Source organism: Stegastes partitus, unplaced genomic scaffold (assembly GCF_000690725.1).
Source record: "Stegastes partitus isolate 25-593 unplaced genomic scaffold, Stegastes_partitus-1.0.2 Scaffold9, whole genome shotgun sequence".
In the NCBI taxonomy this organism is placed as follows: domain Eukaryota; kingdom Metazoa; phylum Chordata; class Actinopteri; family Pomacentridae; genus Stegastes; species Stegastes partitus.
In genome coordinates this window covers 1,711,317-1,730,825 of record NW_007577740.1, presented here as the reverse complement: position 1 = coordinate 1,730,825, position 19,509 = coordinate 1,711,317, and the positions used below count along the sequence as shown (strand labels likewise).

The 19,509-nt window shown below is 40.2% G+C and overlaps 1 protein-coding gene across 4 annotated transcripts in view; it reads left to right on the top strand.

The window, feature by feature from the left end:
- ryr3 (ryanodine receptor 3) overlaps positions 1–19,509 on the top strand; it is a 116,582-nt gene that overhangs the window by 91,035 nt on the left and 6,038 nt on the right. For 2 of the 4 annotated variants that reach the window (XM_008284871.1, XM_008284854.1), the window contains 32 exons: positions 571–665; positions 983–1,128; positions 1,468–1,555; positions 1,647–1,739; positions 3,486–3,653; positions 4,315–4,374; positions 4,501–4,635; positions 6,141–6,253; positions 7,448–7,544; positions 8,584–8,696; positions 8,814–8,865; positions 8,969–9,025; positions 9,121–9,220; positions 9,924–10,003; positions 10,115–10,191; positions 10,272–10,345; positions 11,315–11,329; positions 12,174–12,254; positions 12,367–12,455; positions 12,579–12,707; positions 12,794–12,898; positions 13,024–13,105; positions 13,282–14,567; positions 14,696–14,748; positions 14,842–15,004; positions 15,176–15,262; positions 15,442–15,648; positions 15,772–15,902; positions 16,411–16,453; positions 17,658–17,785; positions 18,265–18,325; positions 18,621–18,767. In XM_008284871.1, the coding sequence (XP_008283093.1) occupies positions 571–665; positions 983–1,128; positions 1,468–1,555; positions 1,647–1,739; positions 3,486–3,653; positions 4,315–4,374; positions 4,501–4,635; positions 6,141–6,253; positions 7,448–7,544; positions 8,584–8,696; positions 8,814–8,865; positions 8,969–9,025; positions 9,121–9,220; positions 9,924–10,003; positions 10,115–10,191; positions 10,272–10,345; positions 11,315–11,329; positions 12,174–12,254; positions 12,367–12,455; positions 12,579–12,707; positions 12,794–12,898; positions 13,024–13,105; positions 13,282–14,567; positions 14,696–14,748; positions 14,842–15,004; positions 15,176–15,262; positions 15,442–15,648; positions 15,772–15,902; positions 16,411–16,453; positions 17,658–17,785; positions 18,265–18,325; positions 18,621–18,767 (4,355 nt within the window). The remainder of the gene's footprint in view (positions 1–570; positions 666–982; positions 1,129–1,467; positions 1,556–1,646; positions 1,740–3,485; positions 3,654–4,314; positions 4,375–4,500; positions 4,636–6,140; positions 6,254–7,447; positions 7,545–8,583; positions 8,697–8,813; positions 8,866–8,968; positions 9,026–9,120; positions 9,221–9,923; positions 10,004–10,114; positions 10,192–10,271; positions 10,346–11,314; positions 11,330–12,173; positions 12,255–12,366; positions 12,456–12,578; positions 12,708–12,793; positions 12,899–13,023; positions 13,106–13,281; positions 14,568–14,695; positions 14,749–14,841; positions 15,005–15,175; positions 15,263–15,441; positions 15,649–15,771; positions 15,903–16,410; positions 16,454–17,657; positions 17,786–18,264; positions 18,326–18,620; positions 18,768–19,509) is intronic. The other 2 variants (XM_008284879.1, XM_008284862.1) reach the window with 1 other exon arrangement.

The following is a 19,509-nucleotide window of genomic DNA, read 5'->3' as shown; positions in this document are numbered from 1 at the left end:
TAATCCGACCCTGAACAATCTGAAAACCTTGCTATCCAACAGGTTTTTAGGAAAAACAAACGGAACCCATAAAAAATAGCCTCAACATACCAACAGCCTTGGATTCGGACTCTGACCTGATGTTTACGTCACAAATAAGGATAGCAGCGTATTATCTGACTAAACAATCTGACAGATTGGCTACGTTCAGACTGCAGGACTTAATGCTCAATTAGGATTTTTTGTAAAATCAGATTTTTTTGCAAGTTTGTTCACATTTCCGATTAAATGCGACTTGTACGTGATCTGCTGTGTGAACTTCATACGACGCAAAAGTGTCCCGCATGCACAGGAGATGACACAATGACAACACACGCAGTGAGCGTCTTCAGTATTTACAGAAGTAAACATGGATGGTAGCGGTGGAGCGTATCCGCCAATTCCCCGCTGCCACCACCACCGATGGTGGAAACAGAACTGACCACTAACTAAACCGGTATAAGCAGCCAAGTACTGCCTGTGCATTACGACCACTTCGACCAGCTTCAGTCTCTCAGTCCAGAATGTAATTTTCCTCATTTCTGCTTCCAGTCTACTCTCAGCCAATCATCTGCAAAGCTGGAGCAGATCTGCTGAGAACTCACTTTCTGCCAACAATGGACAAGCTAAGGAAGAAGACAGTGAAGGTAAGAGCTTAAAATATACTGTACATGGTATTCCAGCTTCACATTGTATCCACTACTGAGTGATAAGTAGATGTTTTGCTGACTCCAGTAATAGCTGCTGAACCTATCGTATATATGAAGCTGTCAGAAGTCAGAAAACCTAGTCTGTGAATGCTTTCTTCCATCCCCTTCTGGGAGTAAAAATACCCCTCTGTCCTGAGAGAGAGGACAGAGAGAGATAGGATAATCACCACTGGGTCTGAAGGGGTTGTGTGTGAAGACATTTATACTCATGGGTTAATAGCAGAACATGAGTTGCTGATGTGCCGCAAATGCAGGTAGTGGCTGAAGAGGAGCTGCTGAAGGCTGACAGTAAAGGTGACAACCAGGAGGCAGAACTGCTCATCTTGGATGAGTTTGCTGTGCTCTGCAGGGACCTCTACGCTTTCTACCCCATGCTCATCCGTTACGTGGACAACAACAGGTACAACACACATGAGCTTTTATTTGGGGTTTTTTGATGGGAATTTCTGTTTGTGAACAAAGCAACTGATTCTCATTTTCATTCAAATAAAACAGCTACAGCTTACTGCTTAGCCAGGAAGATCTGCTGTCCTATTCTGTCTTATTTTGAACTTTTTTCCTTTTTGCACTGTTGCATACATAGCTATTATATCCATGTGTACAGCAGATGTATACTGGTGTTAATGTTTTTGATTTTTTACCTGTATCAGTAGTATTTTAATACGTTTTTCGGATGTTGCATTATGTCTATCTGACCTCAGGTGAAAATGTATCTGATTTTCGTCTTGGACTATAACAGGTCCAGGTGGCTGAAGGAGCCAGATGCAGACTCCACTGAGCTCTTTAGGATGGTGGCTGAGATCTTCATCCTCTGGTGCAAGTCACATGTGAGTCTCACTGTTCAATCTATTACAGAAAGGCATGCAACACGAGGATAATGGTCTCTTTAATCTATGTTCTTTGCCTTTTTTTATGCAGAACTTTAAGCGTGAGGAGCAAAACTTTGTGGTTCAAAACGAGATCAACAATTTGGGCTTTCTTACTGGTGAAGGCCAGACGAAGATGTCCAAGGTAAAGATATGGAGATAGGGCATTCATTTCTTGCTGAAATTGTTACATCTCATTATATATTCCTGTTATAGTAACATATAAAATGAAACTTGATTTTTGAGTTTTATTGTTTTTTTTTAGTTGTTTTCAAATATTTCTTCATTTGGAACACATAGGCCTGCTGCTGAGAGACGCAGACAGGACAAAGAAGTCAGATAGTTTTGACATAGACATACTTACTGGTTGTTGAACTTGTTGGTACCAAGGAAAAATGGAAAAAGGCAAGACTTTTATCAAAGGAGTGACTTCAATTTAGCAGTTAAGTAAATATTTTTGGGGGTTTATTCGGGGAACATTATGAATCAGTAACCACAAATATCACATCATTAGTAATAATCATTAGCATACATCTGATTTTTATAGGTTGTCAAATAGTAAAAAAAAAAAAAAAAAGAACAAGCTTTAAGCTCATTTAAATGTGAACCTCTAACGTGCATATTTCCATTAAAACCTTAACTAAATCATGGGCCTTGCATGAAGTAGTGTTTCCTTTTGGAAATGGACCTCATCCTTCAGGGTGACTTCTGTCCTAATGCAGTGAACCCTGGAGATGGAGTGGAGTAAATCTCAGTCCTCTCTGGGTTTAATTTGGATTTATCTCACTCCTTTCCCCTTCACTATGTCAGCAATTTGGAAGAGTACAACCTGAATTTCCTGATGGGATTTCAAAGTGTCCCAGTTTCACAGGCTCTGCTAATGTCAGGAAAACTCCTATATTAGCACTTTTCTTGTGTTTTTCATCGGTCCCCTGACATGTGCTGAACAAGCCGAATATGTAGATATATGTTCTACAAATCAACTGTGTGAGTTCACACCTCTTAAATTCAGTTCTACATCAAGGGTTTACGACGTATGACACTTTTGTCGTAGTAAAGTCGGTCATATATCTTGATGCTGACAGCGTTTGGTCTAGCAGCCACTCAGCTAGCTGTCACTGTAAGGGGTAGTTGCTTATTTGTTTTGGCTGAGCCAGACAGTTGATTTATTTGTACTGTTGAGGAGTTTTGACATGACTGCTCAGAGTGGAGAAAATGCTCCTTAGCTTTTGAAGGACTCTGCTTCCTCACTGATTTATGTTGAAGCTCTGTGGGACTCACATCACATTCCATTCATCTTAATCAATGATTTGAAGGTGAAGCACCTTTTGTTTCCTGACAGATTTTCTAATAAAATATCACTTAAATGCCAAATTATACATATTTACGTTTGTTTACATTCTTTAAAGTTGCAAGATAGTATGTAGTACAGGCATCAATGTAATGTGATCCAGTACACTGTTACAACTTCAGCTTAGCAACATGAAGGCAAATCCTCAGCGGGATACGGTTAAATAAATTAAATATATAGCAAAGAACTAGCAATAGGTCAGTGAGCTGTTCAGTGGATCCAGTAAGCTGTTTTTTTTTTTTTTTAAATCTGCAAACCACATTAATTGTAACTGTAATAATGATAAAACAACATAATTTCTAATGTACAGTTGGCACAATGTGCTGTACACAAAAGAAAGGAATTCTAACATTGACAACAAAAATAGGTTAAAATTAAATTAGATTAAAGAAAGAACACGCTGAAATCATCAAGTAAAAACAGTGATGTTAAAAATATGCATCTACATGTTTCGAGTGTTTACACATTCAGAGTACCTTAAACTCTCTCTGAGTTCTTTAATAATAGATTAAACTTGTAAACTCTAGTTTGTTTCTGTAGTCAGGTGGGGACCAGGAGAGGAAACACAAGCGCCGTCGTGGTGAATACTACTCCATCCCAACATCTTTGATCATAGCTGCCCTGAAGAAGATGCTTCCCATCGGCCTCAACATGTGCACCCCTGGAGACCAGGAGCTCATTTCTCTGGCCAAGATTCGCTACAGTCTGGTGAGCTGACAAAAAGGATCCATACAGACATTTGTTAGACCACCTAAGTACTAACCTAATAATCAAGAAAATCTTCTTTTTTTTTTTTTTTTTTTTTAAATGTAGGTGACTATTTCTATGCAGATGTCCAGCGTGTGCTGTTTTTTTCAGCCTGTGATACTTACAACCACATCTCAAGTAATTTTAGGTCTTATAACTAGACTTGTAGAAAATTTGTTTAGGTTGGAAGTTGAGGCTCCAAAAATAATGATCAGAAGTTCTTAGAGTGCACCTCACTTCATCAATGGCATAGGTAGCACAGGTATGGAGGTATGTCTTGACCAGACTTTTGTCCTGTGTTTTACTTCAGTTTGCAGTGTCTGTGAGCAGCAGTTCAGTCATCTACCATGACAATTTCTTTTACAACCATGTTTCATTCAAGTGCTTTGATTTCTTTGCATTACAGACTTGAGCTTCTATTTCATTATATTAAAGGGTATCCAGGAAGATAAAAAAAAAAAAAGGATGTTGAGCAATCGATCAGCCTAAATTCCCTTCTTGATACAGTAGATGTACAGAAAATATTGATATATGCATCCCGACTGTTTGTGATTGGAAGCACAGGAATCATAATAACAATGTACTGCTTTTTTTATGTGATGAACATCCTTTCCCTTCATAGAAAGACACAGATGATGAGGTGAAGGAGCACTTGCGTCAAAATATCCATCTCCAGGACAAGGTAAGATTATGTTCTGCAGTTCAAACAGCAAGAAGAGCACAAGTAATAAGTGACATAATGGAAATTAAAAGCATAATTTGCTGTAGGCTAGTTTATCCATTGATGTGATTGTTTTTTGTGCTGTAGTCTGATGACCCAGCAGTCCAGTGGCAGTTGAACTTATACAAAGATGTTGTGGTGAAGAGTGAGGAGCCAGCAAACTCAGAGCACACAGTAGACAGAGTCCAGAGCATCTCTGCTGCAGTCTTCCACCTGGAGCAGGTAAAACACTGTAAAACACTCACATATCAAAAGTTACACATCACAAAACAATGAAATTTGCCTATACTGTAAAGCAATGAGTTGGTTGTTCTGGAGACCTAAAATTTAACCATCTCTACTAAGGTGACAAAGTATCAGCAATACCAGAAAGGGTGCACTTCTAACATGGCAAGTGCATGACACAGAGCAATGCCTTGTAGTTGTATAACAACTTCTTATGAATCTATTAGCTGCTGGACAAACAACTTGATACATTTACCTTTTTTGGGTGTCCCCTGCCTTCGCCCTAAATCGGCTGTGGTAGGCTCCAGCCCCCCCGCAACCCTAGTGAGGATGAAACGGTGTATAGATAATGGATGGATTGATGGTTTTACACTATTGATCCTGACAATACAAGCACTTTAAAGGCCTCACCTTGGAACCTTAGATGACAGGCAGTTGCAGATGTGACATCTTATGATCAAACTTTGTCTTTTGGTTCATGAAAGTAAACATAAACTAAAAGAGTGGAAATGTCCACAACAAGTTGTGAGCGCTAGAGATGAGCTCACAAATAAATATAATTTAAGACAGATAATGAAAAAAAAACTAGAAAATCAGAATTAGATACATTTAACAAACTGGACCTAGAGATTTTTTTGTTTTCATTTTGTGACCGGGATGAGAGTCAGCACCTCCAAGTCTGAGGGCATGGTTCTCTGACAGAAACTAGTGGACTGTTTCCTCTAAGTTTTGGGTGGGTTGCTTCCCCCACAGATAGAAAGATTGATTGGTGCAGTGTCAGTAGTAGTGAGGATGTTGTACCAGACCATCATTGTGAAGATTTAGCTGATTTGGAAGGCAAAGCTCTTGATTTACCAGCCCATCTGTGTTCGAACTCTCGTCTATTTCCAACAGTTTTTGGTAGTAAAAGAATAAAGTTGTGGATACAAGCAGCCAAAATGAGTTTCCTTATTCCTCAGGGTGGAGGGGCTCAGGCTTAGAGATAGGGTAAGGAGCTTGAACATTCAGAGAGAGAGCTCAGAGTAAAGTCGCTGCTCCTTCGAGTTGAAAGGAGACAGTTGAGGTGGTTCAGACATCTGATTAGAATGCCTCTAGAGCACCTTCCTTTGGAGGTTTTCAGGACACGTTCAACCGAGAGGGTAGACCCACAACTCGCTGGAAATGTTGAACAGAGGAGCCAGAAATGTTGCTGGGGAGAGGGACGCCTCGTTTGCCCTGCTTAACCTGCTGCCACTGCCCCAGATGAGCTAAAGAATCACATGAATGAATGGAGTGTGCTTTTTCACTAATTCCATAAAATGATTGATGAATCATTGTTCAGCTTTAAATCAAACATATTGAACAGATCAGTCCATAATGGAAATACTTATCAGTTGCAGTAATTTAGCCTTTTAAATAATGCAGACATTAAACACTACAAAGTAGAATCATCACAGTCTACAAGGCCAGATGAAAGTCTGTCTCATCATGTAATTTCACATCTTTGTCATGTTATCCTACAGGTGGAGCAACCTCTGAGAAACAAGAAGATGGTGTGCCATAAGCTGTTGTCTAAACAGCGTAAGCGTGCTGTCGTAGCTTGTTTCCGAATGGCTCCTCTCTATAATCTACCCAGGTGAGGATTTTGTGTTATTTTACACCTGTCACACTTCTGAAAATGCTTTTAAAATAAAGCCAATAAATAAATATTGGCATCCTCTGTTTAAACAACCCAGTTAAGACATTGCTTTGTCTAAATCTAACCATGCATAACAAGAAATCGCCAAGTAGCCATGGGGGGGTGGGTCATTATTTTTTGATTGTATGCCCATGTAAACCCCTCATCACCTCCCTAATGACATTCTCTCCTCTGTGTTGTTTTCTTGCATAACACTTCCTCATCCTCCCTCAGATACAAAAATAATAATTACTTCCTGAATGGCTATCGGGAGGTTTGGCTGGAAAGGGCATTCAAAGCCTCCAGCTTTGACCGCCTGTTCTCCCTGCTGACGGTAAAGTGAAACTACGGGGCGAATGCTTCATCTGTTCAACCCCCCCCTTCATCCACCAGGCTGTGGACCGATCTCTGCCTAGCAACCAACTGTTTCTGCACTGTTGATTCTGATTGGTCAGCTAGAATGAGCCTGAGAATTGACTGAAACAAACTTATTTGGAAAGTGGAAACACTACAAGCTGCAGGCCTCTGTTTCATTTCAGGTGAACCCTAAAGGAAGGAATGAAGAAAGGAAAGAAGAAGAAAGACAGAAAGAATTCTATTAAATACAGTTTTGACTTTGACAAGTTGATTAGCTGGTTGGTTTCTAACATTATGCCTAGTTAGAGTAAGATATAAAAGGTTGTTTTATGTCATTTTGCCTCCTGCTACTATGATGATTTAAAGATTTGTTTTTCATCTGACATTTTGCAAAGGGTTGTGCAGTTTTACAACGCATCCGTGCATCTTTGTGAAGGAAAATGTTGTGTGACATGAATCAGATAATTGAAAGAGGCAAATAGATTATATCCACGTATGTGTTGGAAAAGTGCATATCTTCCCCAAAGAGTGCATGCTCTTATAAGGAATTTTTCAACCTGGAATAACTGCAGTTAATTTAGAGACTAAACATGACCAGTCAGAAGAGCCAGTGGATCCCACATTGACCAATCACCACCCTGCCTGAAATGCACTTCCTGTAACCCCTTCCTCCCCCCTACATCCTTCCTTCCTGTCTCCTCCAAAAACTCACCAGAACCCACCCTAATGCCACTGTACCTCCCTCCCCACTTCCCCCTCATTCCTCCCCACCTCCCCTCACCTCCCCCTCCCCAGGCATCGTGCTATCAACTTCTTCATCCCGGCCTATCAGAGACTTTGGATAGAGGCAGAGGAGTACTCATTTGAGGAGAAGCTAGTTCAGGATCTGGCAGTAAGTACTGGGCTCGTCTTGCCCTCGTCCCGTGTGCCCTGTGTTGGCACCCCTCTGCCAGTCCTGTCTGCCGAATGCTTCTTTAGCTCCACGCCTGTTGAGCCTTGGGAGCGCACCCGGGTGGGGACCTCGCCCAAAGCACCCAGGGGCTCCCGCTCTAGGCGTGCAAAACCCTTCAAACAGAGATCCGTCAGGGGTCAGAGGCTGCATGACCAACTCAGGAGACACAGGGCCAGCTCCGGCGCTCACAGCTCTAGAAAAGCAGGCTATGCCTTTCTGACAGCAGTGGTAAGGAGGGCCTTTCACTACAGTAGGAGACTGTTACTAGCTGTTTGGCTGTCAGATCTGGATCCAACTCATCAGTTGTCTTTTCGCTGTACTCTGTAAGTCTGTAGTGTGAGTGTGAAGGTGACGTTACAATACGTGCTGTGGCCGTGAAGTCAGTGGCATGCTCGCGTAGTCATGTGAAGATCACATTTCATATTATATTGTATGCAGATGTGCAGCAAATTCATCAAAACACTAAAACGTTCTCATCGACTCAAAGTACAGCTTTAGATACAGTATCTCAACTACCAGATTATTCACTGTTCTTGTTGGGAAGAGTATGATTTCTTTGTCAGTTTTATTCTGCATATCTCCCTTATTAGTTTGGACTCTTGATGATTTGTGTAGTTGTTGATAGTCCCTCTTTGTCAGGCTCCTTTACTGTCAGCATCATTCTTCATGTTTGAAGTCATATCACCAAGTGGCTCACTGCTTGCATCTGTTTGCTGTAACATGCATGTATTTTGAAACCTACACTGTTCATAAGCCACTCTTAACTTCCTCGTCCTGTCCACTCCACAGATCACCAGGACAACAGTTCATTTGCATGTTAGGTGAACGTTATTGACGCATTTCAATGTTTTTGACAAGTGTGTGTGAGTTTGTGAAGATAAAAACAAAAAAAAGTTGTTGAATTAAACTGATCATGGGATGGTAGCGGGCAAATGAGATTTAGACAGAGCTAACTGTTCACGCTTGTGGACCTCTGCAGAAAACCCCGATGAAGATTGTGGAAGAGGAAGAAGAGGAAGTGGCTGAGATCCAGCCTGACCCTCTCCACCAACTCATCCTCCACTTCAGCCACAACGCTCTGACAGAGAGAAGGTTGAGTTTCAAACATAAAGAAATATTTTCTTCATTCGTTTGTCAGATTGATGTACTTTATCTGGCAGTATATGGAAGACAGTAATGCAATGTAACATGAATTTTTTTTTTTTTAAGTTACTTGGAAGAAGATCCTTTGTATATTGCATATGCAGACATGATGGCAAAGGTAATGGTCTTTTAATTTCTGTTATCAGTAAATAATTCCAGTAAAACTCTACTCTTGATAAATATCATGAAACACTTTGAATAATGACTCTTTGTGTTCTCAGAGCTGTGCAGAGGATGAGGAGGAGGAAGAGGAAGAAGGGAAGGAAAAGACATTTGAGGTACTCTGGCTAATGCATGGGCTTGGTGGCAGTGGTTGTGAGACTTAGAAATGTCCTTTTTGCCAATTGCCGTTGGTGTATGTGTTGCCCCTCAGGAAAAAGAGATGGAAAAGCAGAAGATCTTGTATCAGCAGGCGAGGCTGCACGGTCGTGGGGCTGCTCAAATGGTGCTGCAGATGATCAGCGCCAGTAAAGGTACTAATGAAATGACTGTTTCTGACTCAGTCAACTGCACAGCTAAATTACAGGTGTATCTAAAGCAATAGAGCAGTGACGGGTGCTCTGCTCAACATTTTCAGGGCTATTTCAAAATAATAATACTGTAACCTTTACATTGTTAAAGCTTAAAGACTTTAACCCTACTCAGGATTTTAGGGGTCTTTTGGACCCGAGGCCATTTGGTTTCGGTGACAGGTGTTGATTTTTTTTTTTTTAATATAAGAAGAGGGACACTTGCCATGCATTTGGAACCAAAAATAAGTAAACTTATCAGAATTTTTTTTTTACCATAGTATAAAAGTCTATAATGAATACCAACAAATATTTTGCACATATTCTTTCTTGTGGTCCGAAAGACCTTCTATGTGTGGCAGCATGAAAGTCCTTAATAGAGTTACACTGACAGATAACAGTGGCCTTTTATTTTCTGTAATAGTGGCCTTTTACTTTACACTGAATACTAGCCTCCAATGGCCAGTCCACCAACGATAAGGTTGCTCTTGGACCAGAAATTATTTTTTTCACAAATTAATTTTTAAATTTACTCTGTATGATGTAGGAAATGTCTCAAAATGAGTTCTATTTTTCTCAGACACAACGAGAAGTCTTGACTTGCTTTATTACTTTTCTTACTCCTTACTCAAGGATCTTGACTTTTACCTTACAATTCTGCCATCAGGTCGTCTGGGTCCCATGGTGACCTGCACCCTCAAACTGGGCATCTCCATCCTAAATGGAGGCAATGTGCAAGTTCAGCAGGTGAGGTCATTCAGCGTTAAGCTATATGAGTGTGTCCGCACCGCCACTTCAGCAGTATGTTGTAGTGTTTGTTTTGGGATGACGTTTAAAGCTTTGCTTCTCTTATCGCAGAAAATGCTTAATTACTTGAAAGAAAAAAGAGATGCAGGCTTTTTCAAGAGTCTGTCAGGACTGATGCAGTCTTGCAGGTAAGCACTGTGATATTGTCCATGTCACAGAAAAATAGACATCAAGTGCTTATATTCGACTTTGGCATTTCTTCCCATAGTGTCCTGGACTTGAATGCATTTGAGAGGCAGAACAAAGCAGAAGGACTTGGCATGGTGACAGAGGAAGGTTCAAGTAAGTGAAGTTATGTCTTATTAGATACATTAAATGATATCTTACTTGTTTTCTTTTTTCTAAGCTCCACATTTTTGACAGAGTTTTCTCTTGAAGTTCAGCAGGTACCTGCTGTTGAAAAACACAATATTACTCTTGATTACAAAACAACAAAAGATATTCCCCTTTCCCTGTCACTTCACTAATGCTGAACCATGACAACCGTTTAACTTCAGTGTCTATTCAAAGCTGTTATTAAATGCTGGTTCCTGTATAGTAGTTTCTGTATGGCCTTTGAAACTATCAAAATTTCATTGTCATCGATGAAAATTTTGATTAGTCTAAATAGTTTGCTGCTTGCGCTTAAGTCTTGGAGTCACCAGAGTTGTCAGCGTGATGTCTTTATTGTCTTTTTTGCAATAAACAAAGCAGGAGTAAGTTGTAAATGTGTTTTGGAATAGTGTGCACTGTAGCATGTGGGCTTCAGGTTCGTAAAATCCCACTTTCTGCAAACATTTAAAGAGGTCGGTTAACAGTAGAAAATACTTAGTTATGGAGGACATGGTCCAGCATTAAAACAAGACTTATTTTCTCTCTCCAACTTTCAACACAAATACTCCTCTCTTAATGCTTCTCACATCAAACTATGTCCGTGTTTTTACCATTCAGTCCTAAACATCCTAAACATTTCCACTGAGTTATGTGTTTAACAATTCACTGTTACTACTTGTGTCTCCGTTATGAACTTTTCACCATGACTGAATTCTTATTTGATACTCATTCTGTTAGATGCAACATAAATACAACCCAGGCCTATGATTTCCCCCTCGTCTAAAACAATTTTATTTTTAACTGCATGTCTTTGTTTTTCACTCTTAGCTGATATATTCATATCTCTTCGTATTGTAACTCAATGTCTTCTCTTTTTGCTTATGTCTTCGTGTATCGTTTTTTCTCCTTCCTGTCATTTTAAAAACCCATCGATGGCAGTCCACACTCAGCGGGGTAAATAGCAAATTAAGATCATCCTGATATGGCTATGCTTCCACCCTGAATGTCTCTTCCATATCTGCGGTCCATATCCCCTGCTTTATTGATACCCAGCCTTTCCCTCCCCCAGATGTCTCTAGGAAGACACTGTGCATGCTGACTGTTAGAGTACACAGAAAATGGATCCACAGAATCCATTGACTGTCCTTTTCTGTGATATTTGTTCCCATCCCCTTCATGTTAACATTTACTAATGCAAATCCTATTACTGATGCTCAAATATGTCGTTCTAAGGCTATCAGTGCCACTTTCCAAGGGTTTGACTGAAGGTCTGTGGACTCTACCACAGCCTAAGCAAAGCTTTGCCTTGCTTTGGACTTGGGGCCTATTTCACAAAGCTGGTTATGATATATATGTCTAACTTTCACATGGTTATAACCGCTCACAGAAATGTAGTATGCTCATTTTTTATAGCTCTGTTGACTGGATTATCTGGTTGATATTTAAAGTGAATTATGTAGCCACGTCTGCCCCCTGCTTTTCTCTGAAATGATACCCTTCGTCAGGCCCAACACCGGCCGGCATGTGAAAGTTATCAGGCTTCCTCCAGCTTCTGGAAATGTCCTAGCGTTTCACTGTTGTTTAATAGAAGAGCATTTTTATAAAAAGCACTTTGGATTCAACCTGTAATCTAAAGGCTCTGAACTTCAAAAATGTTTTGAACATGAAACCTGTCCTGCTTGCCTCATGTTAAGTGCTTTTGAGGGGAATTTCACATATTATACCTCCTCATATTAAGTGAATAAGAGCTTTTGGGCGAGGTTTCAGCTGTATTCACCAAAATATTTGTTCCCTAAAGGCTCCAAGGTGCTACAGAATGACGAGTTTACTAAAGATTTGTTCCGGTTTTTGCAACTTCTTTGTGAGGGGCACAATGGAGGTAAGGTTGCGTTTTCATCTAAAACATGGGCATGTTGTTGTTTCGACAACTTTATTTTGTGCACTCTTTTATTAGAAAGCAATGGATTAGAGAAAATTTGTTTGTCGGTTAGATTTCCAGAACTTCCTGAGAACACAAACTGGAAACACAACCACAGTCAACATCATTATCAGCACTGTAGACTATCTGCTCCGTCTTCAGGTGTGTAAAACAAAAAACTGTAGGCTGACTCCATCTTTCTAATTGTTACTAGATTGTTATTGTCTTTTATGCTGCTACATCTGGATACTTTCCTCAGTTTACTAACATGATCCTCCTCTTTAGGAATCTATTAGTGATTTCTACTGGTACTACTCTGGCAAAGATGTAATTGATGAGACTGGAAAGATCAACTTCTCAAAAGCTTTAGATGTGGCCAAGCAGATATTCAACTCACTGACTGAGTACATTCAGGTAAGAAGTTTATCCATTGGCTAACCTTGCTGAATCTGCAAAGTCAGCACTTTTCCTCTCTTTCTCATCAACTCTCTGTCCTACAGGGCCCATGTATTGGTAACCAGCAGAGTTTAGCTCACAGCAGACTGTGGGATGCAGTTGTGGGCTTTTTACACGTCTTTGCAAACATGCAGATGAAGCTATCCCAGGTACAACAGACATTGTATTTCTAGTACTTAATTTTGATAAATGGTTTAAAAAGGAGAACACCTTAGTGTTCTTGCTTCAGAAAACTCAGAAGAAAAACCTGAAAAAGTTTCTAATCTCGTTGTAGGACGCCAGTCAGATTGAGCTGTTGAAGGAGCTGATGGATTTACAGAAGGACATGGTTGTCATGTTGCTGTCTCTGCTCGAGGGTAAGAGCATAAAGCTGTCATTCAATGTCAGAGGAATTCCAAAGACTGTAAGGTCTTGTTAGGAACTGTAAAACGGATTACGTACATGCTCAGACAGTTTAAGTACACATCTGTGTCATATTAGTACATAATTGATCAAGTTGGCATATAATTACTCACATGAATTTGTTACACAGGTAATGTGGTGAATGGAACAATTGGAAAGCAGATGGTTGACACCCTAGTGGAGTCGTCTAACAATGTGGAGATGATCCTTAAGTTCTTTGATATGTTCCTGAAGCTGAAGGACCTCACAACCTCTGACAACTTCAGGGAGTATGACCCTGAGTGTAAGGGAATTATTTCTAAGAAAGAATTCCAGAAGTCCATGGAGAGTCAGAAGCAGTACAACCAGTCTGAGATTGAATTCCTGCTCTCATGCGCAGAGGCTGATGAGAACGACATGTTCAATTACAAGGAGTTTGTGGAACGATTCCACGAGCCGGCCAAAGACATTGGCTTTAACGTGGCAGTGCTGCTGACCAACCTTTCAGAACACATGCCCCATGACTCCCGACTTTCCACCTTCTTAGATCTGGCAGAAAGTGTTCTCAGCTACTTTGAGCCTTACCTGGGTCGTATTGAAATCATGGGCAGTGCAAAGCGTATTGAGAGGGTTTACTTTGAGATCAGTGAGTCGAGCCGTGAGCAGTGGGAGAAGCCGCAGGTCAAAGAATCCAAGCGTCAGTTCATCTTTGATGTTGTCAACGAGGGTGGAGAGAGCGAGAAGATGGAGATGTTTGTGAATTTCTGTGAGGACACCATCTTTGAGATGCAGCTGGCCTCGCAGATCTCTGAGCCAGATGCAGTTGAACAACCTGAAGAGGAGGAAGAGGAGGATGGATCCAGTGTCTCGGATGACCTGGCTGGAGAAGAAGAGGGCGCCATGGAGTCCGCCTCTGCCTTCACTACTGCATGCCGCTCAGTCAAGAGGAAGATCGCGCATGTCCGCCAAGTTTTTTCTGTTAAAAACATACGCAAGCAGTTCAAGAAAATTAAGAAGCTGAGCATCAAGGAGATAATCACAGGTTTCTTCTCCTTCTTCTGGATGCTCTTCACTGGCTTCTTTAAAGGAATCTACAGCCTTATCTTTGGTTTCTTCCACCTCATCTGGTCCTCCATGTTTGGCGGCGGGCTGGTAGAGGGAGCCAAGAACATGAAGGTGACAGACATCCTCGGAAACATGCCTGACCCGACCCAGTTTGGTATCCATGGAGATGTAGTAGAAGGGGAGAAAGTGGAGGCTATAGAGTCATCAGGAGGCTCAGACATAGCCATGGCACCACCGGGGGACATTGGGGAGGTCGACATGATGTTGGAGATGCTGACAATGCCTAAAAAAGAAGGAGGAAAGCATGTGGAGCCTGGCCTGGGGGATGTGTCTGAGCTGAGTGCTGAATCCTCTGCTGCTGATCACAAGAAGGTCTGTAGTCACAAAACTTTCCAAATAACTTTTTAAAATTAGATGTTTTAAACCCTGTAGATGCCTGCCTTACATTATCACTTAGATTCAGTCTCTCAGGGCTTGAAAATGTATTTCACTTATTGCAGAAAGCTGCTGCCAAGCCTGTTGAAACCAAAGAGAGTGAACCAGAGAAAGCAGAGTGAGTAATATTAAGTTAGAGCAAAATCAATTATAATCACACAGAATGAAATGAGCTAACAACTGATAAATATGATGATATTTGATATTACAGCACAGAGAACCAGGAGAAGGAGGATAAACCAAAGGAGGAGGAGGCTAAGGAACCAGTGACAGAAGAGAAGCCCAAGACAAGATCAAGTCAGCCTAAAGAGGCTGCACCTTCCTTTATGTCCAGTGTCTTTGCTGTCCTGGATGTCTATAAGAACAAGATGCTGGTGAGTCATCACAGTATTCACTCATTTAGTAACGTCTTCCCTTTACTGGAGTAGAGTCCTTAGGTCAGGGCTCATCTGTTAAGCAATTAATTGTGTCTAAAATGTGGATAGGCAGTTTATGGCGATGAACAGTTGGTCTTACTGTTGATTTTTTTTTTTTTCCCCTTACAGAACTATCTGGCTCGTAACTTCTATAACCTCCGTTTTCTGGCTCTGTTTGTGTGTTTTGCCATCAACTTCATTCTGCTCTTCTATAAGGTAACTGAAGTCAGCTTTTAATCCAAAAGTAGCACAAATTTTAGTCGAACAGCCGGGAAATACAAGGACAAGGGATAAAACTAAAAACAAATTTGCAAAGATTATAGTAGAAAACAATTAAAAACTATGACAATTGGCATGAAATCTACATTGTTTATGCGGTGTATTTTGTCATTTAGGTCACTGGTGAAACTGAAGAAGAAGAAGTTGATGAGGAGAGCTCCTGGGGTGGTGGTGATGAAGAGGACGACGAGAACACACTCTTTGACATGGATGAGTTTGTGCTTCAGGAGAGCACCGGCTACATGTTACCAACCCTGCGCTTCTTGGCTGTTTTCCACACCGTCATCTCCCTCGTCTGTCTGGTCGGCTACTACTGTCTGAAGGTAGGGATATTTATAATAGCATTACTGTTTGGGCAGTATTTTATCTTCACTTGGATGAGAATAATGACTTTGTAAATGATGCAATTACACTTTCAGTTACCTGTCTTGATGTTTTGCTTTTAGGTTCCTTTGGTGGTTTTCAAGAGGGAAAAGGAGATTGCCAGGAAGCTTGAATTTGATGGTCTCTATATCACCGAGCAGCCGTCTGATGATGACATCAAAGGCCAGTGGGATCGACTTGTCATCAACACACCGTGAGTTACTGGTCTTGTCCACACCGTTAACATGGATTTGCACTGTATCTGTACATGATTTATCTGGATTGTAAGATGTATTTTTTCCTCACCAGCACAGATTATAAAACATAAAATTTGCTGAAGTTAAAAACTGAAAGCTATGACGATGTGCTGGACTAGTTTTTACCGGAATTGTCACATTTTTAGACAAATGAAAAAATATTGTGTCCGAATGATTATAATCACGAAAAAGGTTTTAAACAGGGTCTTTGTTCAAGAAAAATAAGGTCATCAAAAATGAAAATGCGCATGGTTTATAGTGTAAGTAAGAACTGTATTTTATGTGAATTTGAAACATCTTACATTTAAACTTGTTGTTGATGAGGCTAATCAACAGCAGCTACATTCTTTTCTAACAGATACTAGATATTGAAAGGAAATGGTATCCTGTTGTAGATATGTTTTTATTTAATTATATTTATTACCACAGGTGAACTGAGTCACAATTCTTGCCTTTGCATTGCAGATCCTTCCCAAGCAACTACTGGGACAAGTTCATCAAGCGCAAGGTGAGTGTGAGGGAAGGACATGTAGGTTCTGTTCACACTTGACATTACCGTGTGTCTTTGGTGATCCCATCACAAGTGGACAGCTCTGAGTACAGCTGTAAATGCATCCTGGATGCATTAAGGTCCGATTGCTCAGACAAAATTCAGAGGTGGTCTCGGCAGCATATGACCACATTCTTCCAGCTGTGTGTATGTGAATGTGACCTGGACCACATCTGTTCAACAGACCACAGTGTAAGTATATGTCATTTACACACCAATGGCACTATTTTAAAATACAACAACGGGCAACGTACTTGTTCAAAGGAACAATAAATTTGGTCTTGGCACATGGAAATGATGTACAGGTTTATTCGTGTGTGGTCTGAACCAGCAGATTTCCTCTGACCTTTAACGCCACTTTCTCCTTATCGCTATCTGCATCAAACATTTTTCAAAATCCCTTTTGCTACGAATAGCATCAGCAAAATCCTCAGAGCAGCAACCTACAAGCTAAAAATTTCAAGTTTTCTTGACGAGTTTTTAATCAAGCAGATCTGCTTGATTCTTTCAAAGAATTTTCCTGACAGTGCTCGCCTCCCTGAGTGGAAATGTTCCATGAAAACAACTCCCCCCTCAGTATTTTGCAGGGGCACAGTCAGTACATCCTGGGCTGGACAATTGTGATTGGTTAAAAGAAATACAAACTGTCTTATTACAAATGGTCACAAGACACATGTGGAGATGTGAACTGTCCATCTAAGAATGGATTACTGAAGTTGCACTTCAAAGCCAGGTGTGAACAGGGCCACAGGCCATGTTGTATTGTAAATCTGACCTTTTACAATATACTTAAAATGAGTAGATTGTTAGCGCTGCATAATGCCTGAAAGGTGACACAGCAGTTTAGGAAATAAGTGACGCAGCCAAAGAAGAAACTTTTTATGTGTCTAGATTACATATCAGAGGGTGTTTAACAATTACAGCAATTTCCCTGAGTTACCCTACCAAAGGGATCAGTAAAGTTATATTTAATCTAATCTAATCTAATTTTATTGCCCAAACCAATTTAAAAAGATTTTGTTCCGTGATTCCTTTTTAGACGCTTGTTGTTGTAAACATTGTATGCGGGTACATTCTGTACTAACACAGACTAGATTTCACTGTCGCAGTTTAAAGTTAAGTCAAGTTAATGAACTGGATCTCTGCTGTGCTCCCCATGTAGGTGATCAACAAATATGGTGACCTATACGGGGCTGAACGCATCGCTGAGCTCTTAGGCCTGGATAAGAGCGCTCTGGACTTTGACCCCACAGTGGAGACTGTTGAGAAGGAAGCTTCCCTGCTCTCCTGGTAAAAAAAAAGTGCTTTCTCACTCTTCCCTAACAGCTGGATATACACCAAACACACAGTTGTGTTTGGATAACATTGGGTGTCTGTCTGAGCACAGTGGGATTTTTATACTCTTTGGCTAGTATGTCAAAACACCAGTAGTTACAGCCACACAAACTATAAAAGGTTTTTTTTAGGTTGGTGAAAATTGTTGAGAGTTTAAGAGAGTTAAGTTGCTTCTGACTTGACTCTTGAGGCTTCATGCAATCCCTGACTAATGCAGGTTAAAACTCGTGCTGTTGAGTTTGTATACAAAGTCAGTCACAGGATGTAGAGACACACTAACTGAGCAAAGTAAATGTATGTAAGTAAATGTATATATCTATACCAACCCACAGTCTAATGATGTATATATATGTAGTTCATATATTGTTGCTCATACAGGCGATGCTTAATGAGAACACCATTCATGTAATTAAACATTTAATTTTTCTTGGCAGGCTGAGCTCCATTGATACAAAGTACCACATCTGGAAAATGGGCGTGGTTTTGACAGACAATGTAAGTGTAATTCATGTGTGCTTAAAGCAGTCTGTATGTTCATCACTGCGGTGGAAAGCGGAATAAAAGTTTTCAGAAAAAAAATAAGGAAGTCACATAGTGGTTTGGGTCACGATCAGATATTTTTGGGTAATAAAGACATTTTGTAAACTGTTTAAATGTTCCTGTATCTCTGATTTTTGTGACAGAAGACAAGTTCAAACACCTGTCTTGATATGAGACGTATCAAAACCCAGACATGATAATCACTACAAGCACAACTTGTCAATAATAACTGACATCTCCCCTCCTCCAGTCCTTCCTGTATCTGATCTGGTACGCTCTCATGTCCATTTTTGGACACTTCAACAACTTCTTCTTCGCTGCTCATCTGCTGGACATCGCCATGGGCTTCAAAACCCTTCGTACCATCCTGTCATCTGTCACTCACAATGGCAAGCAGGCAAGTACATAGTTTCACCAGCAGAGGGAGGCAGAGTATAAGTAAGGAACGCCAAGCATTTTGTGGTTTGTACCTAATCTCCTTAACTACTTTGGGTGGTGTTTTTTAGTACCATCCCTTTTCTGCATAGAGTTAGGGAGCTTTAAAATTAACAAAGGCTAGGGGATCTTTTAACAAGTGTACAGCAGATTTGTCTTACTGACAAATAAATGAATGGCATTTTTAGAAATTTAAAAAGATAAGAACAATGGGATTTTGCTTTTTATTTTTCTTGATGTTGCATCATGTTTTTTTGGTTGTTTTTTTTTTGTTTTTTTTTTACTATGAGCAGTGAATCAGAGTCACTGTCTTATCACCCAGAGAAACAGAAAAGAACTCATTTTAGTGTAAAAAAAAAAAAAAAAAAGTCAGTTGTTGGAGGTACATGAAGCAATTGTAGAATAGCTCAGCTTTTTTGGGGGAAAAAAAATCACAACCTTAAAAGAAAAAAAAAATCTACATGTTATATTAATTGTAACACCTTAAACACAAAATGTACAAAAACTAATGAGCCAAAAAGAAGGGAGGTCTTTACAGTTAACTAAAAACTATGCATCAATAATGAGGTAACTTTTTACACGTGATTTAAATTGTTGGCTAAGAGTTATCGATCAAAGGTTGGCATGCTTTGCTAAAAGTAGTAAATACGTGATTAAAATAGCTAAATATAATATATAAACTGTTGACATAGAAAATAATACTA